This window comes from Leptosomus discolor, chromosome 11 (assembly GCF_034619465.1).
Source record: "Leptosomus discolor isolate bLepDis1 chromosome 11, bLepDis1.hap2, whole genome shotgun sequence".
NCBI classification, from domain to species: domain Eukaryota; kingdom Metazoa; phylum Chordata; class Aves; order Leptosomiformes; family Leptosomidae; genus Leptosomus; species Leptosomus discolor.
This window is the reverse complement of record NC_141401.1, coordinates 20,510,173-20,534,334: the sequence shown is the minus strand read 5'-3', so window position 1 is coordinate 20,534,334 and position 24,162 is coordinate 20,510,173. Positions and strand designations below refer to the sequence as shown.

Genomic DNA, 24,162 nt, shown 5'->3' with positions numbered 1-24,162 from the left:
GGCTGGGGGGCGCTCTGTGAGCTTGGGGAGCGTGCAAGCCGGGTGAAGGGGTGGGTTGCTTTGTTGTCTTAAAGTGGAGTTGGGCTGAACGGTGGTTTGCTTCTTTATTCCTGCTTTAGTACAAGTGAGCCACCCTCTTTCAGATTCATGTCTTTGGTATTTTCATCCCAATTTCTGGCATCTATAGATCCAGAGTAACTTGAAATCTGAAAAGTTCTGTGCATATTCAAAGCGTTTATTCCCATTAAATATTTATATTGAAAATGTTTCTGGAGTACTAGCACAGAGGCAGACAGCCTTGAGCTCAACTGGTGTGATTGAAAAAGTTTTGGAGACAGATGACTGAATTGTCCCCCGCCTTTCTCCGGCAGTACATCCTTGTTACAACAAGGATGCTGCTTGATGCATGTTCATGATAAATATTCTTGCATATTTATAGCAGGCACAGAAGCCTGTTTACTTACTGCTGATAAAGCCTGCAGCGCTTTCAGATGGATGTTTATTTTGCGTTTGTTTCTAACTTTGTCTAAATTTAATAACAGATTTTCAGCTGGGTTTAGTTTCTTTACCTCATTGCAGAACGCTGTTGTAGCTGTTATTAAAAGAGGAATGTGGTTGGATAATCTGTCAGCTTCCCTTGACAATGTTACAGAATAACCCAATGGCTGTCACTGACATTCCTGGTACAGGTAATCTCCACAGAGACTGGATTCAACCTCTGCTGGTACTTCTGTCTGTGTTAGTATGGTGGGGTTGTTTCCTTACTGCATTTGAGGAAAAAAGAACTGTAAGAGTCTTCCTTGAGAAACAGGATTTGGATTTTTTTAAGTGTGTGGCATTGAATCATATGGCTGAAATTACAAGGGTGCTTAAATGCAGGAATGGGAGCTGTGGATTCTTGTGAACTTCGGGTCTGTTTTCAGGTGATGATTTTTATACCGTTGAAAAAATCTAACTAATACATTGAAAAGAAAATACGTATGTGATGTTCTAGAGACACGAGAAATCTTCCTAGTATCGGCATAGGTGGAGCAAGGCAAGCTTTCTGCATGGGGATTTCATCATGTAGGTTTTGTCTCGTCTTTTCTGTAAGGCCAAAAAACCTGGAAGTAAATCCCAAGTATTGCTGGGAGAATACTTGCATGGTACACAACTTTATTTCTTCCTACGTATCTCTTGCATTACATTTCAGAGTTCTTGACTGGTAACTGTTCAATCAGTACTGGCTGAAACCAGCCCTGTCTTGTTTTTTACAGCTAAAAGTTGCAGGCCTAATCCTTGTAGTGGGGGAACACAGGAGAGGGTAGGAGGAGCATTTTACCCTCTTAATTCCTCAGTTGGCTGTATCTCTTTCCAGTGAAAGCCACTTGGAGCTAACCTGATGGTCAATGTTGAATATACAAATGCTTTTCTGATGAGTGGATAGACCCATCCGCTGTGCCACATAAAGCATCTTGTGTTCCTTATGTTACCACTATATGTTATTTCTGTGCCTCTAAGGATTTTCCTTTTTGTTTGGCCAACAGAGGATCCACTGCTCGCTTGTGGTACAGTGTGACAACAACAGAGTAGGAAATCCTAATTGAGAAGGGAGTTTTTCTGCCGCAGTTGAACAGATCATGGATGTAAACAGAACACAGATGTAAGAAAAAAGATCCAACAGACGCTTTGTAGTCACTTCTGAAAAAAATTACATAAACTAATCTCAGTTCATAGAAGGATTATTTTATATCTTTTTTTTTTAAATTTTGATTGGGTTCAAATTCAGTATCAAATTCTGCCTGTGGACTCCGTCAGCTACATCAGCCATACGTTGTCAGCTGGAGTACTCTGGGATATATGCTCTGAAATCAAATGCCATAGATGATGTTTTTGAAAAGATTCTGTGCAAGATGGGAGATGAGGACAGTTAAAATCTTGCCAGCAAATGTTTGATGCAAGAAACACATCTTAAAGTAATAATTAAGTAGTCAGTCTAGATACATTACAAACAGGTTGTATTTTGGCAAATTTCAGTGCCCCCGATTCCTGTCCTTAATGACAGATTTGAAATCCTGGTTTATGCAAATTGTATCAAATCACAGCATATTTTGGACTCTGATATCTTTTTTCTGGGGCTTATAATAATTACATTTGACTCCTGAGCTCCAGCTGTGAGGGCTGATACAGTAATCCACCGTCCAAGCAAGCTCCTGAAAGGAGTGTCTCTGAGTTTAGAATGGATACCATCCTGAAGAAAGGGTATTAAATATTGGATATGAAGCAGTACGCAGAGGGGAGGTTCAGGTCCCTTCTGAAAACAAAACAGATTTATGTTCATACATCCAGACTTTTAATCTAAGACTGCTAAAGGGGGATGATCACACTCTTAAATGAACCCCAAATCACTTTTGTGTTACACATGAAAGATGACTGGTAGCTTTAGTAGCGATCTCTCTGTTTTGCCACAGTGTGCCTACGAAGAGCAGCTGTGCAAACTTCTTGGATAAAAAACCTCACCCCTGGCCTGGACAACAATTTGCAGGAACCAGTTCTGGGCTTCTCATAGGACTGTGAGCACATGTCCAGCTCTGCTGATGGGAGTGAGCCTCCCAAGCGTGGGACAGTAACCGTAATGGTTGATAATCCTGGACATACTGGCAGAACATGGGAAGGAAGGTATTTTTTAAATTAATTTCTCATTAGAGTTTCAACTCTGAACTCTCCCAGCAAAATCAATAATTTTTTTAACCTCTTTTTCTGAATTTACTAACCTTAGTTTACTAGCTGTGAATACCATGTGTCTGTGCCTAAAACAACCAGCTCTAGGTAAGGCTCTGTATTTTCATCTTAACTATTTCTCCTTTCCATTTGTGCTTGCTACTTGCTCCATCTCCTTCCCTTCAGATAGCACCAGTAAAGTACATCTGGATCATAGCATTTATTTGGAGTGTATATTTTGGGAGTCAAGATAGCTTGATTTTTATTTCTGGCTGTTACCAAGTTGAGTGATTTTTTTTTTTTTTTTTTTTTTTTTTTTTTTTTTTTTTGAGCAGGTCACCCATCTCTTTCATGGCTGATTTTCTCTGTAAAAATAGGTTTGTCTTTGATAGCCGCGACAAGTTTCAGGGCGAGTACAGATATTACCCACTGAAAACAGCTGTTATGTTACCTAAACAGCGGAATTTTACAGTTGTTTCAAGTCAAAGCACTTCGGTGGAGAGCATGTCAAAGATACTTTTTTCAAACTTGGTTTGTATTTTGGACCACTTGGACTGGTGGGATGCATTCCCAAGGTGAAAAAGGAAAATACAGAAGGATAGTAATAGCTTCAGTTCTGCTGTCAAAAGAACTCTTGCCAGAATGGGAGCTGTAAAAAAACACCCATTAATGATTCATAAAACAAGGTGCCATTTCAAGACCTAGCCAGAACATGGATTATGCTTTTCATTCCCTTTTGACATGGATGCTAAGCTTCCAGAGATGGGTACTTTTCATTTCTTGGTGGGAACTGGAATTGCTTATCAAAGGAACTGTTTCGGGCCCCTTTCTCTTCACTGTTTTTAGGTAGTGGTTTGAATGATAAGATGCAATCAAGGGGGAAGAGGTTGTAAACAATTTGAAGGATGGGACCAGAATCAGACAAAAAATTGAGAACTTGCATATATATATATATATATATAAATACATGCAGAAATACACCAGGGGAATAACTGGATGGGTGGTAGGAAGGCAGCCAGGCACATAGAGGCTGCAATAGGCTGTAACACCGATGTAAACCCAGCGAAAGGAGGCTGCTCGCAGAAGGCTCATCTCCTGCCGGCGTGGAGAGCTGCCTGGGAAGGGATCGTGCTGGTTCCCGGCCGGCAGCGCCTGCGGCCTTGGGAACCGCACCGCAAGGAGCACACGGGCTGGAAAGCGACGAAAATTATACACGTCCCTGACGAAGAAACGAGTAATTTGTTGGGTCTAGGAGAGGAAAAAAAAAAAAAAAAAAAAGAGAGCAGGGCCAGGAGAGAGGGGCAGCCCGCCGGTTCCAGCACAAAGCGGCAGGCCGCTGCCGGGGCGGGAGGAGGAGCGGGCTGAGTGCGGCGGGCGGGCGGGCGCCGCGGCTCTCTCGCAGCCCTGCTGCGCGGTCCGCCGCCCCCGGCAAAACCTGCGCCGCGACCCCCGCGGGTCCGGCAGCGGGGAGCGGCCAGCGCCTGCGGCACGCCGCGCTCCCGGGCAGCGGCCCGCCCGCCGGTGGGAGGCATCGCGCTGCCCGCCCGCCCGCCGGCCTCCCTGCCCGCCGCTCCCACAATGCACAGAGCGGCGGCAGCCCCGCCGCCCGCCAGGTAGCAACATGGCGCGCCGCGCCCCGGCCGCTGCCTGAGCATCCTCCCTCCCTCCTCCGCCTCCCGCCGCCGGGCTGCCGCAGAGGGGCCGCTCGCCCGCATCCTACGCCATGGCAGCCTCCGAGCTCTACACGAAGGTAGGGCGGCGGCGGGGCCGGGGGCTGCGCGGGGGCGGCCGGGCCGCGGGGCGGGCGAGGCGGTGGCGTCAAGGGGGGGAGCGCGGCCCGGGCGGGCATCCCCGCGCTGAGTGAGGGCGGGAGGGCGCGGGCCGGGACCGGCGCTTCAGTCCGCGACCCCGGCAGCCGCCGGCGCCTCTTCCCAAAATGGACCCGCATCCCCGTAGGGCGTGGGGCAGGTCCCCGCTGCCGGTGCGTGCCCGCCCCGGTGAGTCACGGCCCCGCCGCGCCGCCGCTCCCCGGAGAGGCTCTGCCCGCCGGGCCGGGCCGCCGCGGCGTCGTCCGCCCGCAGAGCACCGCGGGGGAACTGGCCGTGCTGCCTTTCCCGTCTTGGGCACCGGGGACTGGCCGGGAGCGAGCGGCCGGGGCGGCCGAGCCGACGGGGCGGTGCCGTGCCGCTCCTTGGAAGAGGCGCTGTGGGTTGGGATGGCAATTCCGTGCCGCTCGGTTATCGCCTTCGGAAATGCCGGCCCGTTCCTGGAAGAAAAAGCACCTTCTGCGACTTAGCCGCATCGGTGTTAAACGAACCCATTCGGTGACACTGCACCTTTAGCTCGTATTTATTCTCCTGGCAGTCGTTCAGAAGCCCTACAGTCAGCAATGATGCATGGCCGCTCGTACGCTTTTCAAACACATTTTTCTCATCTTTTTTAGTCTTGTGTGTTAGTCTCTCATCAGGTTCTACCCGGAAACAGTTACTGCCCTGCGTATGTTGATGATGGCAAAGCCTGCAAATGGACAGCTGTGGAAAGGATTGTTTTATTCACTAGCAATGCATTGTTTTCATTGCTCTGCCTTGATCTAGTGCAAAAATCTGAAAAAAAATGACAGACCACGGGTTTTTAAGGGCATAAGGGATGACTGGGGTTATCAGAACTGAGCACTGCGGTACAACATGGCAAACTCCAAATACTTCTTTCAAAAAGCTTGCATAGTCAAAGTGTGTTTCAGTGAAAGCTATGCCATCTAGATCCCTGAGCTGCTTTATGAAACACTCCAAAATTATCCCCAGTCTAGCTGTTTGTGTGAGGAGAGAAAGGAAAGGAAACAGCATTTTTGTTTTGGTATGAATAGTTCGCCTCATCTGTAGAGTCCTCCCCCTTGGATGCGGTGGACAGCACGTTGTCTGTGCATCAGTACAAATCAAACTGGACAGTCCCTTCAGTAGGCGTGACCATATCTGAATAGTATATTTGTGTAGGAGAGATTGAATGTGAGGAACTGAGGTGCACACCTGCACCCCCTAAAGAATGCTAAATACATTTGTTGATATGAGGCATCTTGGTGTCTTATGACTCATAGAAGTGTATCTCTGTTAACTGTCATTGCAAAAAGGGGTAAAAATTAGCATTCTGGTCAAGAGAGCAATGGTACTGCAGAGTTGTTCCCAGGTGCTCAACAGACCTCCTCTATGTAAGAAGTTATTTTGGAAAGGTATTCTTGGTTTATCTTTCTCTGGATGTTCTTAAAGAGTTGATCAGAAATACTTGGGTTTGTTGTGGCTTGTTTTTTTTTTTTAATTTCCAACCCTGTCTGACCTTGAATTCACTTCCTTGAGTGGTTAAATCCTTTGGTCAGAAGCTGCCTCTAAAATGGTGTCCTGTTGTCTTGGGACTGTGTTACAGTGGAAAGCTCAGGGCCCCCTTGTAGTTCCTGAGGAAGGCATGGCTCTGAATTAGGTGCCGGGGTAGGAAAGCTGCTCGGTGTTCAAGAGAGACTGTCTCTGCTGTCTTCCCTCTCTGCTGGCTTTTTCCCCAAGTGAAGCCGTCATGCTGTTTAAATCACGTTCAGTATCTCATCCTTGATTAAGTAATATAAATAATGGATTTAAGGTCATAGCATGCAGAGGTAACAAGAGCAAACACAAAGTCGAACTAGTGCAGGGATCATCCTCCAGCAGGGACTCACTGGGTGGCGAAGGCCGTCGAGATTGCTTCTATGCTTTACTCTCACACCACAGGCTGTTCTTGTCCTCTTTAGAGCCATATGTAGGCACAGAAAGAGCAACTTTCACATCTTTTTTATACTGGCAGGCAGTCAGGATTGTCATTCAGGACAGTTGCTGAAAGTACCAGAACTTCCAGTATAGCATCAGCACTTAACGTATGGCATTGGCATAGATACTTTGCTGGCAACCAGGGTGGGGTATGAATTTGCAGTACATGGTTGCTCATTGTGTGTGCATGTGTGTGTCCTGAAGCAAAGTAGCTGGCAGATCTCTTACCCTCTCCTGCTGGAAACCCATGTCCCAGTTTGCCCGAGTTGTTCCGGTCGCTATGTTCGTGTGAGTTACTTGGAACAACAGTTGGTAAAATTATGTTGATGACTGGATGACCAGTGTTGCAAAGAAGTTGTCAGCATCTCTTCAAATGTTGTCTGAGAACGGGAGAAGTAACCTCCTTATTTCCAGCTATTGTTTGTGGAAGTGGGGCTCTGCTGTACATTTCAGTGTGCCCAGTTTTGCTAATATGCACTGTTAAGGCTTCAAAGTTGGTTTCTTTGCATGCCAGCGTAAAAATGTCTGTCCCAACACTGTCCCATGTGCCATCTTGAAATAGCATACAGGAACCTTTGTTTTCCGAAGCTAAGTTGTTTTTTGTAGAAACCAGCAATATACATTTTTGACAAAGTCATGCCGATCCTGGGAAAAGCCTGTTCCTTTGATCCATCTGTGTATATATCTAAACTTGGTGACTGTATAGACAGCGTCTTTTTTGCGCATGGTTGTAGTTAATGTGGAAGTCTGGATTTAAGTTGGAGGACTGGCTCTAGCGCACTCACGATCTAGTTGTGACCAACAGGCCCAAACCGTGCCGGGCTCTAGTATTCCTGTGCCCGGTGATGTTGCAAGTACGGACTCTGCGTGAAGGCATTAGCTTCAGTTTTGGGGTGCAGCAGTTTAAAACTGCTCCATGGGTTATATCCTAGGCATCCTTATTTAAAATATTATGCCTGTGAGCTCTGTTTGACTTGTCCTGTTTGACATCTGTCACTGGCAGGTTGGTGGTCCTCCTGTAAGATCGTTTCTGAAAGTTTTGGTTCTTCGATTTTGGAAACAAACTTAGGAGACTCTCGTGTTTCCTGAATCACCGTAGCCTCGCTGAGTAGCGCTCAGATGTAGCTGATCAGCATTTCGGTAACTGTTGACCAACAACAGATACATTCTTGCTTCTGCTGACCCATAAAAGTTGATATAGACAATCTAGGCCGTGCATCAGCTTTTTCTAAGTGTAGTCGGCTTTCCTTGGAAATTAAGAACAAGTAGGAATGCTTTGCCTAGGCCTGGAACTCATCTGACTTCTCTGTGCTGGCCGAGCCGTGCTAGAAGTCACTTCTGTGAGTTCCAGGTGTGTAACACCAAGCTCCAGCACATGCTCTCATTGCCTGTACCTGAAAGTTAGCAAAGCAGATCAGACACTGTGTTATGCTGCCTCTTTTAAAGTCAGAGTGAAGGGTTGACATTAGTCAGTCATTTTTTGTTCTCCATTTGCACCCTTTTTTTTTCTGGGTTTGAGTTGTTTCTGTTTCATGTTGTGCTTTCCTAAAGCGTACTGCTTTGCCCTCTTGGGATTTCTGTTTCAGTTTTGTATGGCTGAATGCAACGTGCTTATTTATTTATCTGTTTATTTATTTATCTATTTATTTATTTATCCATTCAGTCAGACACTCATTTATTTTTGTTCTTGCTGCTACCAATATGTTACTCCCTCTCCAGTATCTTTGATAGGGGCAGCTGGCTTCAGCTAGCTTGCTCCTAACTTAGGGCCTAATCCAATTTCGGGTCAAGTGAGTGGAAATACTCCTTTGAACATAAAGGGATCTGTAAACAGTTTTTGCTGGAAAGCACAGTCTGGGCAAGCTGAACTCAGTAGCTGACCTTCAGTCCTGCTGCTCTCTCTTTGAAATTGTTGAGTTTGAGGGTTTATAAGCAGTGAATTGAGTTAGGGAAGTGTCAGAGGGAACTGCAGAGAACAAAAAACCACTTGTGCAGTCCCCAGTGTCGCAAGGAGCCCTTTCTTGCTTTCCTGGGGCTGTCTGCAGGCAGCTGCTTCGGGTGTGCAGCTAGGGTGTTATAAGACTTGGTCTTCCCCTTCAGTTGCACTGGGCTCTTGCAAGTGAAAATAGTGAAAGGCAGATTCTTGACCAGGTTACGGCTCTTCTTGGGTATGTTAATGGTGCATGGGGAGGGAAATAAAACAAACAACAACCTGAGCATAAGAGAGAAAACATAACTGTGTTTCCCAATTTCTGTGCTTATTAGTGGGCTTTTCTTGGGGGTTAAAAAAAAGCTGCCTTAATTATATAGTCTTGTATACTGCTATTCAAACTATTGCTTGTGACACGAGTGTTTTCTAAACATTAAACAGTAACCGGTTGCCTCAGTAGATAGCTGCTTTGTTCTCCCAGAGCTGTGCTGCCAGGTAATGCAGAGGTGGGAGCCGTTCACCTCCACGCACAACTTGGGCGTCCCGCTCTGCATCCGAGCCGGACCCGTGCGGTTCAGAGCGGGGAGGCTGTTGCAGAGGCCAAATGTGTACTGTCAAGCAGTTGCATCTGCAAATGACAGGGAGCCTTTACAGTGTATTTTATAACCGTATCTGTGCCTCTTCTAAAAATCTAATGCAGCAGCAGAAGAGGGGATCTTTCAGTTCGTTTTCTGCTTAGGACGCTGCTGTGTCACTGGAATAAATGTGATGGCAACTCTGCCAGTGACAATTCACAGTTGTGGGCACCAACTTTATACTTATTGTCTTTAAACTGAAGGTGCTGGGAATGTAATTACCCAGCAGGCTAACAATACTTGGTTTAACCTAATCTTGACATTTTATTATGTTTTTGTGTAAAAAAAAAAAAAAAAAAAAAAAAAGAAGAGTTTCCTGTAGTTGAATGCCAACCACAGCAGCCTAAGAAACTGGAAAAACTCTTGGCTTTCTAACGGCAGTTTTGCAACATGTCAGCAATCCATCATTCTTGTTAAAAGAAACTATGAGCCTTGGGAAGCAAGGGGAGTGATGTTTTGATCCAGAGCCTTCTGTGGCAGAGCTGCTCCCCTAGGCTCCGAGTGTGTCTGGAGGGGGAAATGAGACCACTCTGGGCAGGGCGATGGGGCTGGTGAGATAGCAAGTTGTTCGTGAAAGCTTCGGGGGGGGGGGCGTAACCTGTAGGCATAGTGAAATGCTAAAAGCATGGTATCGTTGGGAGCTACTTTTTGGGGAGAGGAGATCATAGCTTTATATTCCAAAATTTGTTTTGTTTGTTTTTGCTGTAGACTAATCTTGAAAGTTGTGTGAATTCTTTGTAACATCTAAAGAATAATTGTGACATTTATAATAATTAGTCTTATTTGTTTAATTCTTTGAGTATCATGTTAAAACATTTACCTAATAATATTAGTGGATTATGTAGGATTCCCTACAAACTGTCATCAGCAATCTTTGCAGAATAATAATGTCTGTACATCTAGCTGCCACTGGTTATTTGCAGTCTGTTTCTACTGCGGTGATTTTATAGCATGTGCCAGATGGTTTAGGTAATGGAATACTAGTATTTTTTAGATAAATAAATGAGCAGATAAAGCGCTGTCGAGCTCCTGCTATCTCAGGAAATGTGTGCAATGACCACCGTTATCTTTCAGTGAGCCACAGTGCTACAGGCTGAGTTGGACAGAGAGGTGGCTGATCAGGCAGAGATACCTGGCTCCTAGGGTCTCCTTGTGGGGCCTTTGGGAGTTTAATCCTCTCCATGTGTTCTAATAACAAAGTAATTTGTCTCTCTCTTTAGTGACACTCGTTGTTTAATCTCTGTATGACTAAAGAAAGCATTTTTGTTATTGAAATTTGCTCATTGAACCAGTTGAATTGGAGGAAGTCACAGAAATGGCCAGTATCACAAGGTTTCACTGTTTCTGGATGGTCTATTTTTAATACGAATTTAAAAAAGCAAGAAGTGGTGTTAAGGTTCGTTGTGGATTGTGTTTCTACTATAAGGGAAAAGCAGTGAGCAGCTGGCAAGTCTGCTGTCCTGTGGGTGCCAGTGGGATGGTGCCTGGATTTCTGGTGAGTCAGAACAGCCTCTTCAGCAGCTCTTGGAGGAACCAGCCACCTTGGGGTGTCCTACAGGGACATTAATTGAATTTGGATTTCATTACTTCAAAACACAAAGCATACACACAACAAATATTTAACTATTTGAAGTCTTGCTTATATTACTGGAGTCTTTGACACCTGAACATATATGTGAGCATATGTACAGACACTGCTGGTTTGAAAGGCACCTTGGCTAGGGAGATGATGATGGACCCAGTTTCACTTCGCGATGTCAAGCATCACGAGCTCCTCTGATAAGAGCCGGTGGTTTGTTTCATGCCTCTCGATTAACGACAGCTTAGCTTGGTTTGCAAGTATGACGTTAGGGACAAGCAGAGTCTAAACTCCTTTGCTTGATTGGGTTTTCTTTGGTACGCTTGAAGGTGCAGAGGTTATCTCTGATCTGATTTTGTGCTCGCTGTAGTGGAGCAGTGTTTACTACTGCGTGTATTGTGCTTGACTCCAATAGTATTTATACAGTTGAATTCAGGGCCAAGAAACGGTGTTTGGGCAAGGCTGTTGTTCCTGCTGCTTTGTGAGCAAACTACTCGAGCGAGCCAAGGCAGCAGTGTGCACCTTCTGCTTGTCTTCTCTGCTGCTGAAATAGCAAGGAAGAACTTCCTATTTTCCCTTAATAATCAATGGTTCTTGTTGCCGAAAATATTAGGGTCAGAATAAACCCATGGTTCTTGGAATTTTTCATCACATCTGTGACTTGGACTTTTTCCTTAGACTGTATCTATTTGCTTAAGTTATTTTCATAGACCATGCTCATGATACACCACAACAGATGTATTTTCTTGTTTTGGGGGAGAGGCTCCTAAGAGTTTGATTGATTTAACTCGGTATCAGAACTTCTAAAGAAGTAGAAATGCATTAGGTACAAAATTAAACCTGTTATGTAGAGGTCATGGGAGACAGAGAAAATTCAAACTGTGTTGAATTCAAAGGCTCTTTGTACACTGACTTTTTGTTGGCTTTACTTTTGAGCTGCATCCAGGATGGAGAGTTGTACGATTGGGTTGCTAAGGCCTCAATTACCGATGCGAATAGCAAGGCTTTTAGTGGCTTTCCTGGCAGAGAACAGCACTTTCATGCCCATGCCAGTGCTACGTTCTGTGCCACCCTTTGCCTAGGACTGCATCATTTCCTCCTTGTTCTTGGTGTTGCTTGGCTTTGCTTAGCCCTGGGTTTGTTTAAGCCTGCTCCTGCGAAGATTTATCTTTACTCCATGTGAGTAATTGCATTGCTTAATTCTATGCTTTGAAATCAAGCCTGTAAATCTGAAAGACTGGGCCTTTGATTCTCTATTTCCTCTTATTGCAGGGAAGTAACTTTGCTGTCATATACCTGCTCAGAGTAATTTGTGCAGGAAAACAAAGGAAAACATATCCTAGGGATGTCGTCTTGTCAAGTTCTTCGTGTTAAGCTCTGTGTATACAATGTTGCAGTAAGTTAGGACTTGTCTACTTAAAACCCAATTTTAGTATTTAATAGCAAGAGTGTATTTTCAGGAGTAGCTTCCGCTTCCAGGGCCGCCACCATCTCAGGGAGGTAATGGTTCCACTCATCTTCTTTTAGCATAGCCCACTTTCTCAGTTTGCTACAGGCAGCAGCGCAGGGTGAAATACTGTGTGAGATGGATAACCTGAGCTGCCCAGCAGTGCGCAAGTGTGAAAAGCACCAGAGTTATCGAGCTGATGATCTTGATGTTTTTAGGGTCTTTCTGTTCCTGGCCATCCGGGTCATAACCCCTGCGTTTTCTGTCACAATATAGCTGCTTTGCTGCCTGCTCTCAGTTAATCACAGTATTTAGAATTTTTATTTCTATATATCTTAGTCTATTTATATACAAATAAAATGGAAAGAAGAGATCTGTGCTGGCTAAAAGGTTTGTGGGTTTTTTTGTGTGTGTGTCTGTTTCTTTTTTTTTTTTTTTTAAGAGGATAAGTACTTGGTGTGATTACCTTAGAGAATCACCCTCCTTGCTGAATCCTGGGCATTAAGCAGCTGGAAGGTAAGCACAGGAAACTTAGGCACTACTAATAAAGTTTAAAGACTTCACTTCTGCTGAATGTCTGTGGATTGAGATATTGACCCAACTTTTAATGTAAAATACCTGCAAATTTTAATGCAAATTCTGAAGAAGGTGAAAACGAATTACTTACAAAAGCAGAGGTCTTGTGTCTTTACACCATCTGTTCTCCTTAGTGGGATGGATTTAATTTCTTCAGCCTGTTAATCGGGGACAATAGCAAGAATTGTCACAGATCTTTCCCTGAATAATAATGGCATGGAGGTGCTTGAGGCTGGGGTAAAGCTTCTTAAAGTGTTAAGGGAGAAGAAGGTACAAACCTAACATCACATAATCAAATAAGCAAGGATGAATGAGAAGTGACCATGCTGATGAAGGGCCTGAGGGAGCAGTATGGAGATTACAATGGAGGAGAAGCAATCAAGAAAGCAGAATGCAGCTGTGCCTGCAGGGTCATTTTGAGTCTGTTACCTCTGTGCTCTTTGGTGAAAGTTGTGGTTTTTTTCTGAGCATCTTGAAAGCTGTTGCATTTCCCTCATTGCTCATCAAGTCTTCATTTTTGCCTTCTTAACCCTGCTTCAGGTGTGGCTGTAGGTAAGGCTGTCTGGGTAATTAGCGGGAGAAGGGGCTCGTTGAGTTTATTTGGCTCTTAGGAGACAGAGGGGATGGTTGAGAGCAGACTCTTTGAGGCTACTTACACCATAGTCTGCTGAGAGCCCTCACTTTAAAATTAAATGTTACTTTGAAGAGCTCTCATTCTGTCTTTGTAGTACTTAACACGGGGAAAATATGACGTGTGACTTCTCATGTCAAGTTCCCTAAGATTGCTGTGTGGTTAGATGTAAACTGAATGTTTCTAGCTTGACAGTCCTAAATACAGAAGAACAGAGACTTCTCATCTGAGTGACTTTCTTATCCATATGGTCTCTTTTTTGTAAATGGATATGATAAATCACAAAGTCTTGCTGCAATTACCAACACTGTCTTCGAGTTCTTCAATTTGGTTGTCACAAGACAAGATAATTTTGCAATTTGTGATTTACAGGAGGACACTCTTGCTCTTTGTAGAGCCAGAGAAATAAACTAAAAATACTATGAGTCGGCCTAACAATGTGGGAATTCATTACCCCAACATGGCTTGTCACACGTTACTCTCTGCAGACTCCATGGGTTATTCATAAGTATCTTTAAAGCAGATGACCTCAGTTGTTTTGCTGAGGAAACCAGAGAGATTCCCAAGTTGCCTGATGAGTTAGAGTACACCAATACAAGAAATATGGAAATATTTTCCATGGAGATAGAGCCTATTATGCCCGGAAAGGACACACCAACTGCCTCTGCGAGAGCTGAAAATCTGTGTTACAAGAGATACGGGATGGAAATAGATGGTATAGACTACACTTATGTTAAAGTAAGTAGAGTATGTTTGGTTGTTTTCTTGGTTTTAGCATAGGTGAAGGCTGCATAGCCAAGCATCTAATAGCTTATTAGTTTATTAAAGGTTTAAAGTAAGTAGAGTTTTGACTTATGATCTGGAGATACATAGAGAAGACTTTTTCAAACATGCCCGACAATGATTTCATTGTCTAGGACATTGTCTCCCTTAGAAAATATTTGTATGAGGAGAAGCATTTGCAGAAGTTGTTAGAATTTGATGTCGGAATGCACTTCTTCCTTGTGACGATCTTTATGTATTGGAAATACAAAGGCAATATAAACTTTCTGCAAACCATCAGATAGATAATGCTTGTAGAGAAAAGGAGTGGAATAGTTTCTCTAAGGCTAAATATGGTATACAATTTCCAACTAGCATGAAGGGTTCTAATTTCACTCCCCTCTACAACGTAGAGGTGTTTTCCATAATTTCTCATGCTAATCAAGGTTAAAATTGCACTAATGAAATGGACTGGAGCAGGCAGCACCCGGGTCCCGGTGGTGCCTGCAGCCCCGCTGACCCAGCAGCTCCATGCCCGCTTTTCGCTTGGGGATTTATGAGGACAGGACTGAAGGTCGCAGAGGAAGAAATGCAGCTGCTGTCGCCGGAGAGTTTCTGAGAGCAACGCTGTGGCCGTTAACCAAGTTCTGCTTTCACAGCTTCCCCCCAACACTTGTGGGGGCGCTTTGGGAGGTGTAACTCTGCTCGCTGGTTTTAAGTTAGAGCTTGCCAGGTCATTCACACCGGGTCATTCTGGTTTCCTTGCATCATAGGGCCTTACTGTTACTTTCCCATGAAAAAATGGTGGGACTAAATATAGCTTCATTAGATGTGCTTCACTGGAGTCAGGTTGCTGTTATGGCAGAAAGGTATCTGACCATAATGACAGACTTACGTTCTGGGTTAGCTGAGTAAAACTAGTTTTTCCTGAATAACTCAAGCTAAGTCACTAAAAGCTCTGTTTAATAATTACATGTCAGCCTGGGGCTTCTGTGTCATTCTCACAAAAATTAATCAATTAATTTTGGATTTTTAGAACCTCAAGCAGGTGTTTTACTTTCAGTGTGACTTTTTTAGGGGGCTAGGATTAAGTAAAAAGAAAAGAATGCTGTTTGGACTTGAGCTCAACTTTACAGAAAGATACTCGGAAAAGTACAGCCTTATCCACTATCAAAGTTTGTGCCAAGTATCTTCCCTTTCATTTTTAACTTTTGAATTAAGCTTTCACAGTTAAGTCAGCAATTGTTCATGCTCCAGATGTTTTACAGATATCAGAAAATCTAGCCTTATTTCACCTCTGTGAGCTAGGTGATCAGTTACGGCTCCACTACCCTTTTCTCAATAACTTCTTGTTTCAAACTCCAGCGCTGTAGCACGGCACAGTGCATCTGCCTGGTCAATACAGCCCTTTATTTTCCCTTCCTGCCTAAGCAAGTGCTAGATACACCAAATAATCTCATGGCAGTGATGCAGATGGCTCTGTGCTGAAGCAGAGACACCGAGACAAAAGACAGCGCTTCCTCTTTCTGCGTGTATGAGCCCGGGATGAACAACCAGCTGCAGCCAGCGCCATGAGCCCCTTCTGTCCCTGAGCAAAACTGGGGCTGTGCTGCGTGTTGCAAGAAACGATTTCGTTATCCTGCCTCCTGTGGGTGAGATTCCTGGAAACTGCGGGGAAAATAATTATAAAATCTTCTGTAAGGTCTTAAATCCATTTAAGAACTTGAGAAAATGAAATAAATGTTTCCTTCTGTGACATCAGCATGTAAAAACATACAGGGAACAGGAGGGTTTTGACTGAATTTGTACCTGTGATCTGGAAATAATACTTATTTCAGCGTTTAGTTAATTATGCTGTGAAGCCTGTATTATGACTTGCATCATCTTAGTGTTCAAACAAAATACTACAATGACTTGTTTCATTTGGCCTCACAGTATTTGTTTTCTTGGATTTTAAATTCAGGCACCCATGAAGTTAATCATGACATGTTGAATGTTTTTTTATTTATTTAAGTATTGGCTTTTTAAAAATTTTTAAGTTTGGGTATATTTGTAATATACCCACAACGTTCACTGTAAGCACACAAACATGAAATCATGCATCCTTTTCCTAATACTCTTTCTTGAATGCTATGTGTCTCACTAGCTTAATATTCAGGGGATGGCTATAGTTGTTTAATTTCCCCTTGAATTTCTTGCAGCCACTCTTCTAGAATTCTTGTAACGTGTTTCTCAGGTTGGATGAATTAGGTGTTTTAAGGCAGACTTATAATTAACTTCCTTTTGAAATCCCTAGCGTGTAATTCAGTGTTGGCCTTTGTTTTTGTGGTCTGGATGGAAATGCAATACAGTGTATGCCTGTCTGTGTGGGTATGACCCTGAATGAAGTTTTACATGAGTAGAATATTTTTCTGTCGCTCACTCTGGGGTAGGGGTCATGCTTCTGCTCGGTGTTTTCGCTGATCTTGCTGTGGTTATTCAACTGTTTTGTGTCTCGAGTACTGACCAAAACATTGGTGGTTCTGATCTAGCTGTAACTGCCATCTTTTTTGAAGATCTTTCAGAGCCACATTCATTCCTTTGACAGGTCTAGAAATCAAAGCTGTTTCAAACACAAAATATTCTTAAGCCTGATTTACTTAAAATGAAGAAGTGTGCCGACTTAAATGAGACTAGCACACTGCAGCAAGCAAGGCACAAGTACTGCTGTTTTGCCGGGTTGTTACGCTGTAGGTTTGCTGGTGCCTGGTGATGTGTGAGGAATCGCGCAGGCAGGTGGGCAGCGGTGCAGGGGCAGCGGTGCAGGGGTGTCGCTCCATGTCATCCCGCGCAGGCTGGTGCAGCAGCGGGGACGGAGGGAAGGATGTAGCTGCGCTTCCCTTGTAACGCAGTGGCCAGTCCAGCCTCTGTTCCAGTCCGGGTGGCACTTTGTGAAACGTGTTTTGTTTTTCTGTAACTGATAACACAACCTCAATTAAGCCCTGTCAGAAGCGTCATGTGGGCAAATTCATGGTGCCCCCAAACGGTATCGCATGTGACTTCCCATCGCTGCCCAGTGGGTTTCAGCGGTGCTGGCAGCACAAGCCGAGCAAGTCACGGAGTACGAGATTGTAGCTGTGGCTGCTGGTGGAGGATGGCTGCTTGGGCAGGATGGAGAAGAGCCTGTGACAGTGGTCTGTGAAACACAACAGGAGCTGACAAATGCGGTTCCCACGTGCAGCATCTTAGGGGGGTGAGTGGGCAACATTTTGATAGCTAAAATATTGTCTGGGTTAATAATGACTGAGTATAAACCAGAGCTGTTGCCCTCCATATGACATTTTGAAGAGGTGGTCAAATACAACCAACATCAAATGTAGAAAGCTATGTTTTTAAAGATGAAAAAAATTCACAACTTTTAAACATTTCATGTGTTTTAACTCCTTGAAAATGTTTCTTATAAAAATCATATCAATTACAACCTGGGAATATAACTGTTCTTTGATAGATTTGGTAGTTTAAAGTAAACAACTGAGTTTTCTGACCTTGATGTCAGGCCCCGTGTGTAGATTTGTAGGGTGATCATTTTCTTTGAAATTCAGTGGAAAGGTTGCTAATAATTGTAATGTTTAAAGAAAAAAAATTACTTTTTTGTTTGCTGACCAAATTTTCCTGTAGTAGCATGTATATATACCCTGTGTTTTGGATTTAGCTTTTTTTGCATCACTTTGAAGTAAGGTGAAGTTTCAGGTAAGTGTATGTCAATGGACATTTTTCCAGTGGATGAAGATGTAAATCTTGCTGCAGTGATTCTTTGTGGGATGCTGATATTTTTTGATTGTACCTTGTACAATCAAGGCGTATTTGGCAAACAACGCACAAGTTGTTTTTGTTGTTACAAATCACCAGGCCCTAAATACAAAGAGTGCCTAACAAAAATGCTTAAAAGAAAGAAGGAAAGAAAGAGACAAGAAAAAAAAAAAAGCTTTTATATCCTTAGGGTTCAAACCTAGTGAATATTTATACAGTAGATGAAATACTGAAGTACAACAGATTTTTTTCTCATTGAGCTGCGATTCAGGTGGTTTCCTTGTGTGTGGTGAAGGACACAGTGCCTTATGTGCCTCACCTTGAGTACTGCAGGCACTTTGACCCAAATTTGCAAGCCCAGTGTCAGTAGTATGCAAGCTTGTAGTAGTGGTCTCTTAGGGTGTAGCTCAGAGCCTGGGTCGCCACTGTCCCCCAGCCACTGTTTGGGAGCTCCGCGTGTGGCCGGTCACAGAATTCTCCTGAGTCAGAACAACATTTTGATCTTCCTATTGGGTAAACTAGCTATGTGAGGCTATTTTTCAGACAAAACATTAATACAAATTGTCACATATATTTTCCGACTATATATGATGATATAAATGTCTTTTTAAATTAATGCTTTCTAAATAATCAGGCCTTAAACTGTACAAGAGGTAGATAAATGGCTGTTGCTGAACAGCAAGACTGAAAATATGCTCCATACCCAAAGAATGCTACTGCCTTTAAGAAAAGTGGTAATTTTTGTTTTGATTCTTTTGCAAAGTTAATGATGCCATTTCCCTCAGGCTGTAAGAAGAATTTACATGAGTTGGTCAGAGGTTTTGCAGCAGCCTGCTTGTCATGGAAATGCTCTACTTTCCGATCCTCCCTGGTTACTTGGCATTTTTATGAAAGGAGAGTAAGTCTTATCTTTCTTTTCAAACTGCAGCCGGCAGCTGCACTTTGTTCATAGAAATGCAGAGCTTCCTTGGGAAGCTTGGGAAATGCAGGACAGATGGCAGAAATTTTGGTGGTTTCAGCAGTGGAAGAAATGGGACCTCCTTGTGCCTCATGTGTGAGTGATCAGGATCTCTTTGTAGGGGATCCAGGTTGATCAAGTTATGGCTTGTGTTCGACCTGTTACTCGTATGTCTGTGCATCTGCACATGTTAATATAAAAGCTAAACTTTTCTGTTTCAAGTGTTTCTAGGCTCAGTATTGTCTGAGAGGTGGAGGTACTGTGAACCAAGTATAGGGAAAAATACAAAGCTGAACGGAAATTATTCTGATAGCGTCAGATTATGTTTCCAGAGCAACCCCATCAAGGAAATCACGCAGCTCAGAAATCCTTTTCTAGTAAGTTTGCATTTTGCATAGATAAGTTCAACACTTCCGCAGTGTGAACTTCTATGACTTTGTGCTCTGTTTCGTGTTATGCCTTCACATTTTTTTTCCCAGCCTAATAACGCAGCCTGTTCTCTCCAGGTGGCCATGTTCAGTTAGCAACAGGTACACATTGAATGATTTTGGTCAAATTTGGCTTTGACTTTCACTGGCTGATGTTGTTCCATTGGCTTCTTCAGCTAGTGCTGCCAGAATTGACGGTTATCTCTTTGATCCAGACATTAATGAGCTGCTTTATTCCTACACAAAACCGAGGAAATTCTTGAGAGAGGGGCAATGTCTCTGAGAAAGCTTTTCATGGTGTCCTGGGTTAGGGCTGGGCCAGCCACTAATGAATGGTAGATGCTTACTATCAACGCCTCTCCCTTCTGGAGGGAGAGAGTCCAATGGATTGGGAAGGAATACTAAAACAGCTTTAGTGGAACAATAATAGTAAAAAGAAAAGATAATAATACTAATAAGAAAATAATAAAATATGTACAAATATACACAAAACCAGTACTGAACCCAACCCCCTGATGACAATACGTCACCAGTGATGCTGCAGGGCTGGCACTGGGGCAGTCCCAGGCTGGTCTCGGCAGCAGGCGGGAACTGGACTCAGGAGCTGGATTCTGGAACAGAATTCAGGGACGCATGGATTGGGATAGCAGACAGAAGAACGGACGCAGTCCTCCTTGGATGATGGCCATCGAAGAAGAGAGCTTAACCCTCGTGACCCCTCAGCGTTATACTGGATATGACGTAGATGGGATGGAATACTTAGCTGGTCAGGTTTGGGTCACCTGTCCAGCTCGCTTCACCCTACAGGTGTGACCTTTCACTTTGTTAAGATCCTTTTTTCACTTCTGGCACCTCAACACGGGATACAGAATTCAGCAGTGACCTTGGTTTCTATTGAAGCAGTTATAAGCAAGAGCCTTTCTGCATCCCATTCCTTGGCATTAACCATAAACATCAAGCACTGTCACTACTAGAAGCAGACACTGTCTGGAAAAATACGCTGTTGGTTTCAGAAAGTGCGGTTACTTGGAAGAGACTTAACTGAAAAGTAAAATCACTGGACGGAATTGGTTCTGTCCCAGCTCAAACCAGGACACATCATTAACATCTGAAAGAATACAGCTTTTGAGGCTGTAAATAAATAAATAGATGATCTCTGCTGAAGTGAAAATCATACGTGTTCACTTGTATAGGTAGATCTTGCTGAGAAACTAGGGACAGTTTTTTATGAGTTGAAATTTCCATTATCTTTTTAGCTTGTAGATAATTTCATGAACTCTTTCAGCTCTTATCAGAAGAGCCATAAGCTGGGAAGATAGCTATATCTCCTTCCGCAGTATTTGGGATTGTGCAATGGAAGTAGAAAACTATTTGATCGCTGAAGCGACTGCTGAGCCGCTTGCATTGCTAATTCCATTCTGTCAGCAATGTCACTGAGTACTTCAAGAGGTTAGTATCTCAGAAGAGAGGCTTTGTGAGTCATATGGTTTCATTTGATAGATATAGTCTGCTGATTTCTTCATGTGATCTAAGATGAAATCATGAGGTATGAGAGAACACTGCAAGTTCCCATTATATTTTCTTATGTAAAATTGTGGTAATAGAGCTAGTTTTCTGACCTACCAGTAAAAAATGAAAACTTCTGCCTGTGCTTTTTTTCTGCTGTGAACTCTTTTAGAGTCACTATATAGATATCAGTAGGCCGTTGCCTTTCAGCAGCCCAACTTGTCCTTCCTTGAACAAAGTAAGGCGATTCCACACTTCCATGTGATTTTGGACATGGTGGAATTTTTTTTTTTACGTTAGTCTGCTGAGGCTGGAAGGGAGTCTAGGCAGGAAACTGAGTTTTGAGGTAGTCATGTCTATATGCATTTAATTATTTGTTTTCCTTCTGAATTCAAGGCTATCTTATCTGTGTGTCTTATATTTCATTCTGTTTTTTTTTTTTTAAACTGGTTTAGAGTAAGCTGGGTCCTGTGAATGCTCGGCTGGAGATAGCTGGCTGCTGTCTCCAGCCCAGAGTGCCAGCGTGATGGTGAGGCGTTGTCGCAGGGCGAGAGGATGGGCCACGTGTCCTCCGCATGCCTCTTCCAGCCCTACGTCTCCGATGAGGGTAGGAAGAAGTCATCAGCGGTGAGCCAGAAATACACCCTCAGAGAAAGTACAACATTCTTACCTGGATAGTAAAGCAAGTTTGTTAGTGCCAAATCAATACTGAAATGTAAAGTGCAAGTGGTGCTATCGGTAAGCTTGGGTTATCGTGAAGGGTAACAATATTTACCTAAAATTCCATTCACTGCCTTCCCTTAAGTAAATCATACTGTTATCTCGCCTAGGAGTAGTTTTATTCTGGTGGTCCAAAATTTACATTGAATTGTTGCAAAGAGTAATATATTAATTGATCATAATTGGGCACAATTTCAGTAAAGTTCATTTGTTTCTTGCCATAATTTTTATTGTAATTTCAGTGCATTTTTAGGCTAGAATTTCCTTCCCCTTTTAGAAGGCTGATTTGTAAATCAGTGTCTCTAGAAGTTTATTATATTTTGGTCTTATTATTATGTAGTGATAAACTTGATTTTGTATACTAGTAAATAAAGAGGGATGAATAGTAGACATACTAGAGTAATGTACTTTGCAACAGAGAGGCCCCTGGTCCTGTTTCTACCAGTGATGGTGCTTTGTTTTCTGCTGTAGGGTTGGATCCCACTAAAGGTTAGGCAGTGATGGGATTTTAATGTCAACTGATTATATAAAAGATAGAATGAAAATCTGATTTTGCAAATTATTCTGCTAAATTAATGAGGTGAGAATGTTGTGAAATGATTCAATGCTTATAATTAGGAACATCTCTCTCTTTCCTCCCACCAGTTTTCTTTGGCAGGGATTTAAGGCTAGGCAGTGATGCTAGAGATGAAAAGCTACAGCTTAGTGCTCACAGGATGACTCTAATATCTGTAGGGTTATGTCATGTGGAAGGTTCAGCTGTCTGTAGTAACCCAGTTTCTGTGGTGATCTGTTTTCTGCTTTCTCTTTCCCTTCTCTAGACAGTAGAAAATACACAGTTTCAGCTGCATAAATTAAAGGTGCATATTTCATGCTGGCGTAGATCACGCAGTTAGAAACTGCTACACAGCATTCACTGCCTGAAGTTAATAGTGTTTGTGTCTCACTAGGCTACAGCCTGTTTTACATCAGGAAACTTTTCTTTGTGTAGCCTAGAGGAGACCAGCCTGCTAACCTGTTTTGCTGGACAGTCTTTAAATGCTTTCCTCTTTTGTATTACATTTACTTTGCTTTCTGTTAATTCCTGTGATGAGAGGGAAGCAATATCCCATCAGAAATATTGAGGATGGGGAACTGCTGCTATAGCTGGGGCAGTGGTGGAAACCTGGGCAACGTGTGGTATGTATTCGGTCTTCAGCTGTGTCTGCCACTGCAGCATCTTTGTGTTAAACTAAAAAACTTCCCTGCTTTCTGGCAGGGTTTTGATATTTAGGTGTTTTTTTGTGGTTGTGGTTTTTTGCTGTGTTTTTTTTTTTTTTTTTTTTTAAATAGGGTTCTGTGAGCAGGTACATTAGCGTAAGTTTGGATATATGTGTGTTCTTGAAGTTTACAGGGAATCCTTTGTTTAAAAAATAAGCAGAAAGGAAAGAAGACACTGCTCCTGAGCACACTACTTGACTCTGTAATACCGCACCTCTATTGTCACGTCCTGGTTAATTGTTTTGGAATTACTCAGTAGTTTCTGTGGGTCTGTACTTGCATTGGCCTGTACACTTGTTAGCACACACCTTCATTTTAACTCAAACGAAGTTTCTTAGCCTGTGAGTTATGGATGCAGCAGGGCTGAAAACAAATCATCCAAGTGCCCAAACTGTGGCTTCTGCTGCTGATTTCCCGGCTGCTCCACTGCCTTTTTGTTGGCCTCCATTGTGTTTTAGACAGGGCTCTGACCACATATGGAAGAATTGTTTTGGGAGTCTTTCATTTTTCAAGTAATTCATCAATATTCATATCTTTTGGGGGAGTTGGGAAGAGGATATGTAAATAATAAAGTAATACTGCGCTTTTGTACTGGAAACAATAGCAAATACATATGAAACTAGTAAAGCTCAGAGAAAAAACCCCGCAACCACATATTTACTTTTTTTTAATTTATTTTTTTTATTTATTATAAAGAACATAGTTTCTTGTCTTTGTATAAAGCAGATTCTTAGGGCTGGCATAAACATCCAGCGAAAATGAAGAAAGGCCAGGTGTGGGAGCATAACATACTCAGTAGTGGGAACAAGGAAAGTTAATTTTTAATTATTTATTTTATTATTTTTCCTCTTTCATTCGATGGAGAGAATTGGTTTCCACACGTGGCATAAGCTTTTCAGGAGTTCAGGAGCGTTCTAGATGAAGGCGGCGGCAGTGCTTTAAAGGCTGTAATGTGTTCAGGGTAAAAGCCAGTTGATTTAGGCTGTTACACATTACTCACGTGCACTGTTCTTGAGAAGCATCCTGGGCATGGGAAACAAATTGCCTTGTGAAGCTCAAAATAATTCCAGGCACTGAGCCTCCCTGGCAGCCTCCAGCTAGGCAGGGTGCCCATCTCTTTCCTGGGTCAGGGGTTGGGGCTCCTTGGGTCTCACTCCCCAACCCGCTGCCTTTGCTGGGCACATCTTATCGTGTCCTGTCTTGCAGCAAGAAGGTAGCGTTAAGTTAGTTTTTAAAAAAATCGCTAGTGGAAACAAGAAGTTCATAATTTTAAGTAGTGGGAAAACAGGGTTAATAGGGGAAAAAAAAAAAGCTTCAGCATTCTTTGAGGCAGAAGGTAAGGTGCTATACAAAAATAAGTTGTGTAAGATTAGGTGATGAAGCTGTATGACCAAATGCAATTTTCTTTGCCATCAAATGCTGTGCTTTGACAAGTACATTATAGTTATTTTGAAAT

The 24,162-nt window shown here is 43.1% G+C and overlaps 1 protein-coding gene across 1 annotated transcript in view; it reads left to right on the top strand.

Annotated features, from left to right (window-relative positions):
- Positions 1-19,853: 19,853 nt before the first annotated feature.
- MYO5A (myosin VA) overlaps positions 19,854-24,162 on the top strand; it is an 85,195-nt gene continuing 80,886 nt past the window's right edge. The window contains exon 1 of the mRNA XM_086471340.1: positions 19,854-19,991. Within this exon, the coding sequence (XP_086327466.1) occupies positions 19,854-19,991 (138 nt within the window). The remainder of the gene's footprint in view (positions 19,992-24,162) is intronic.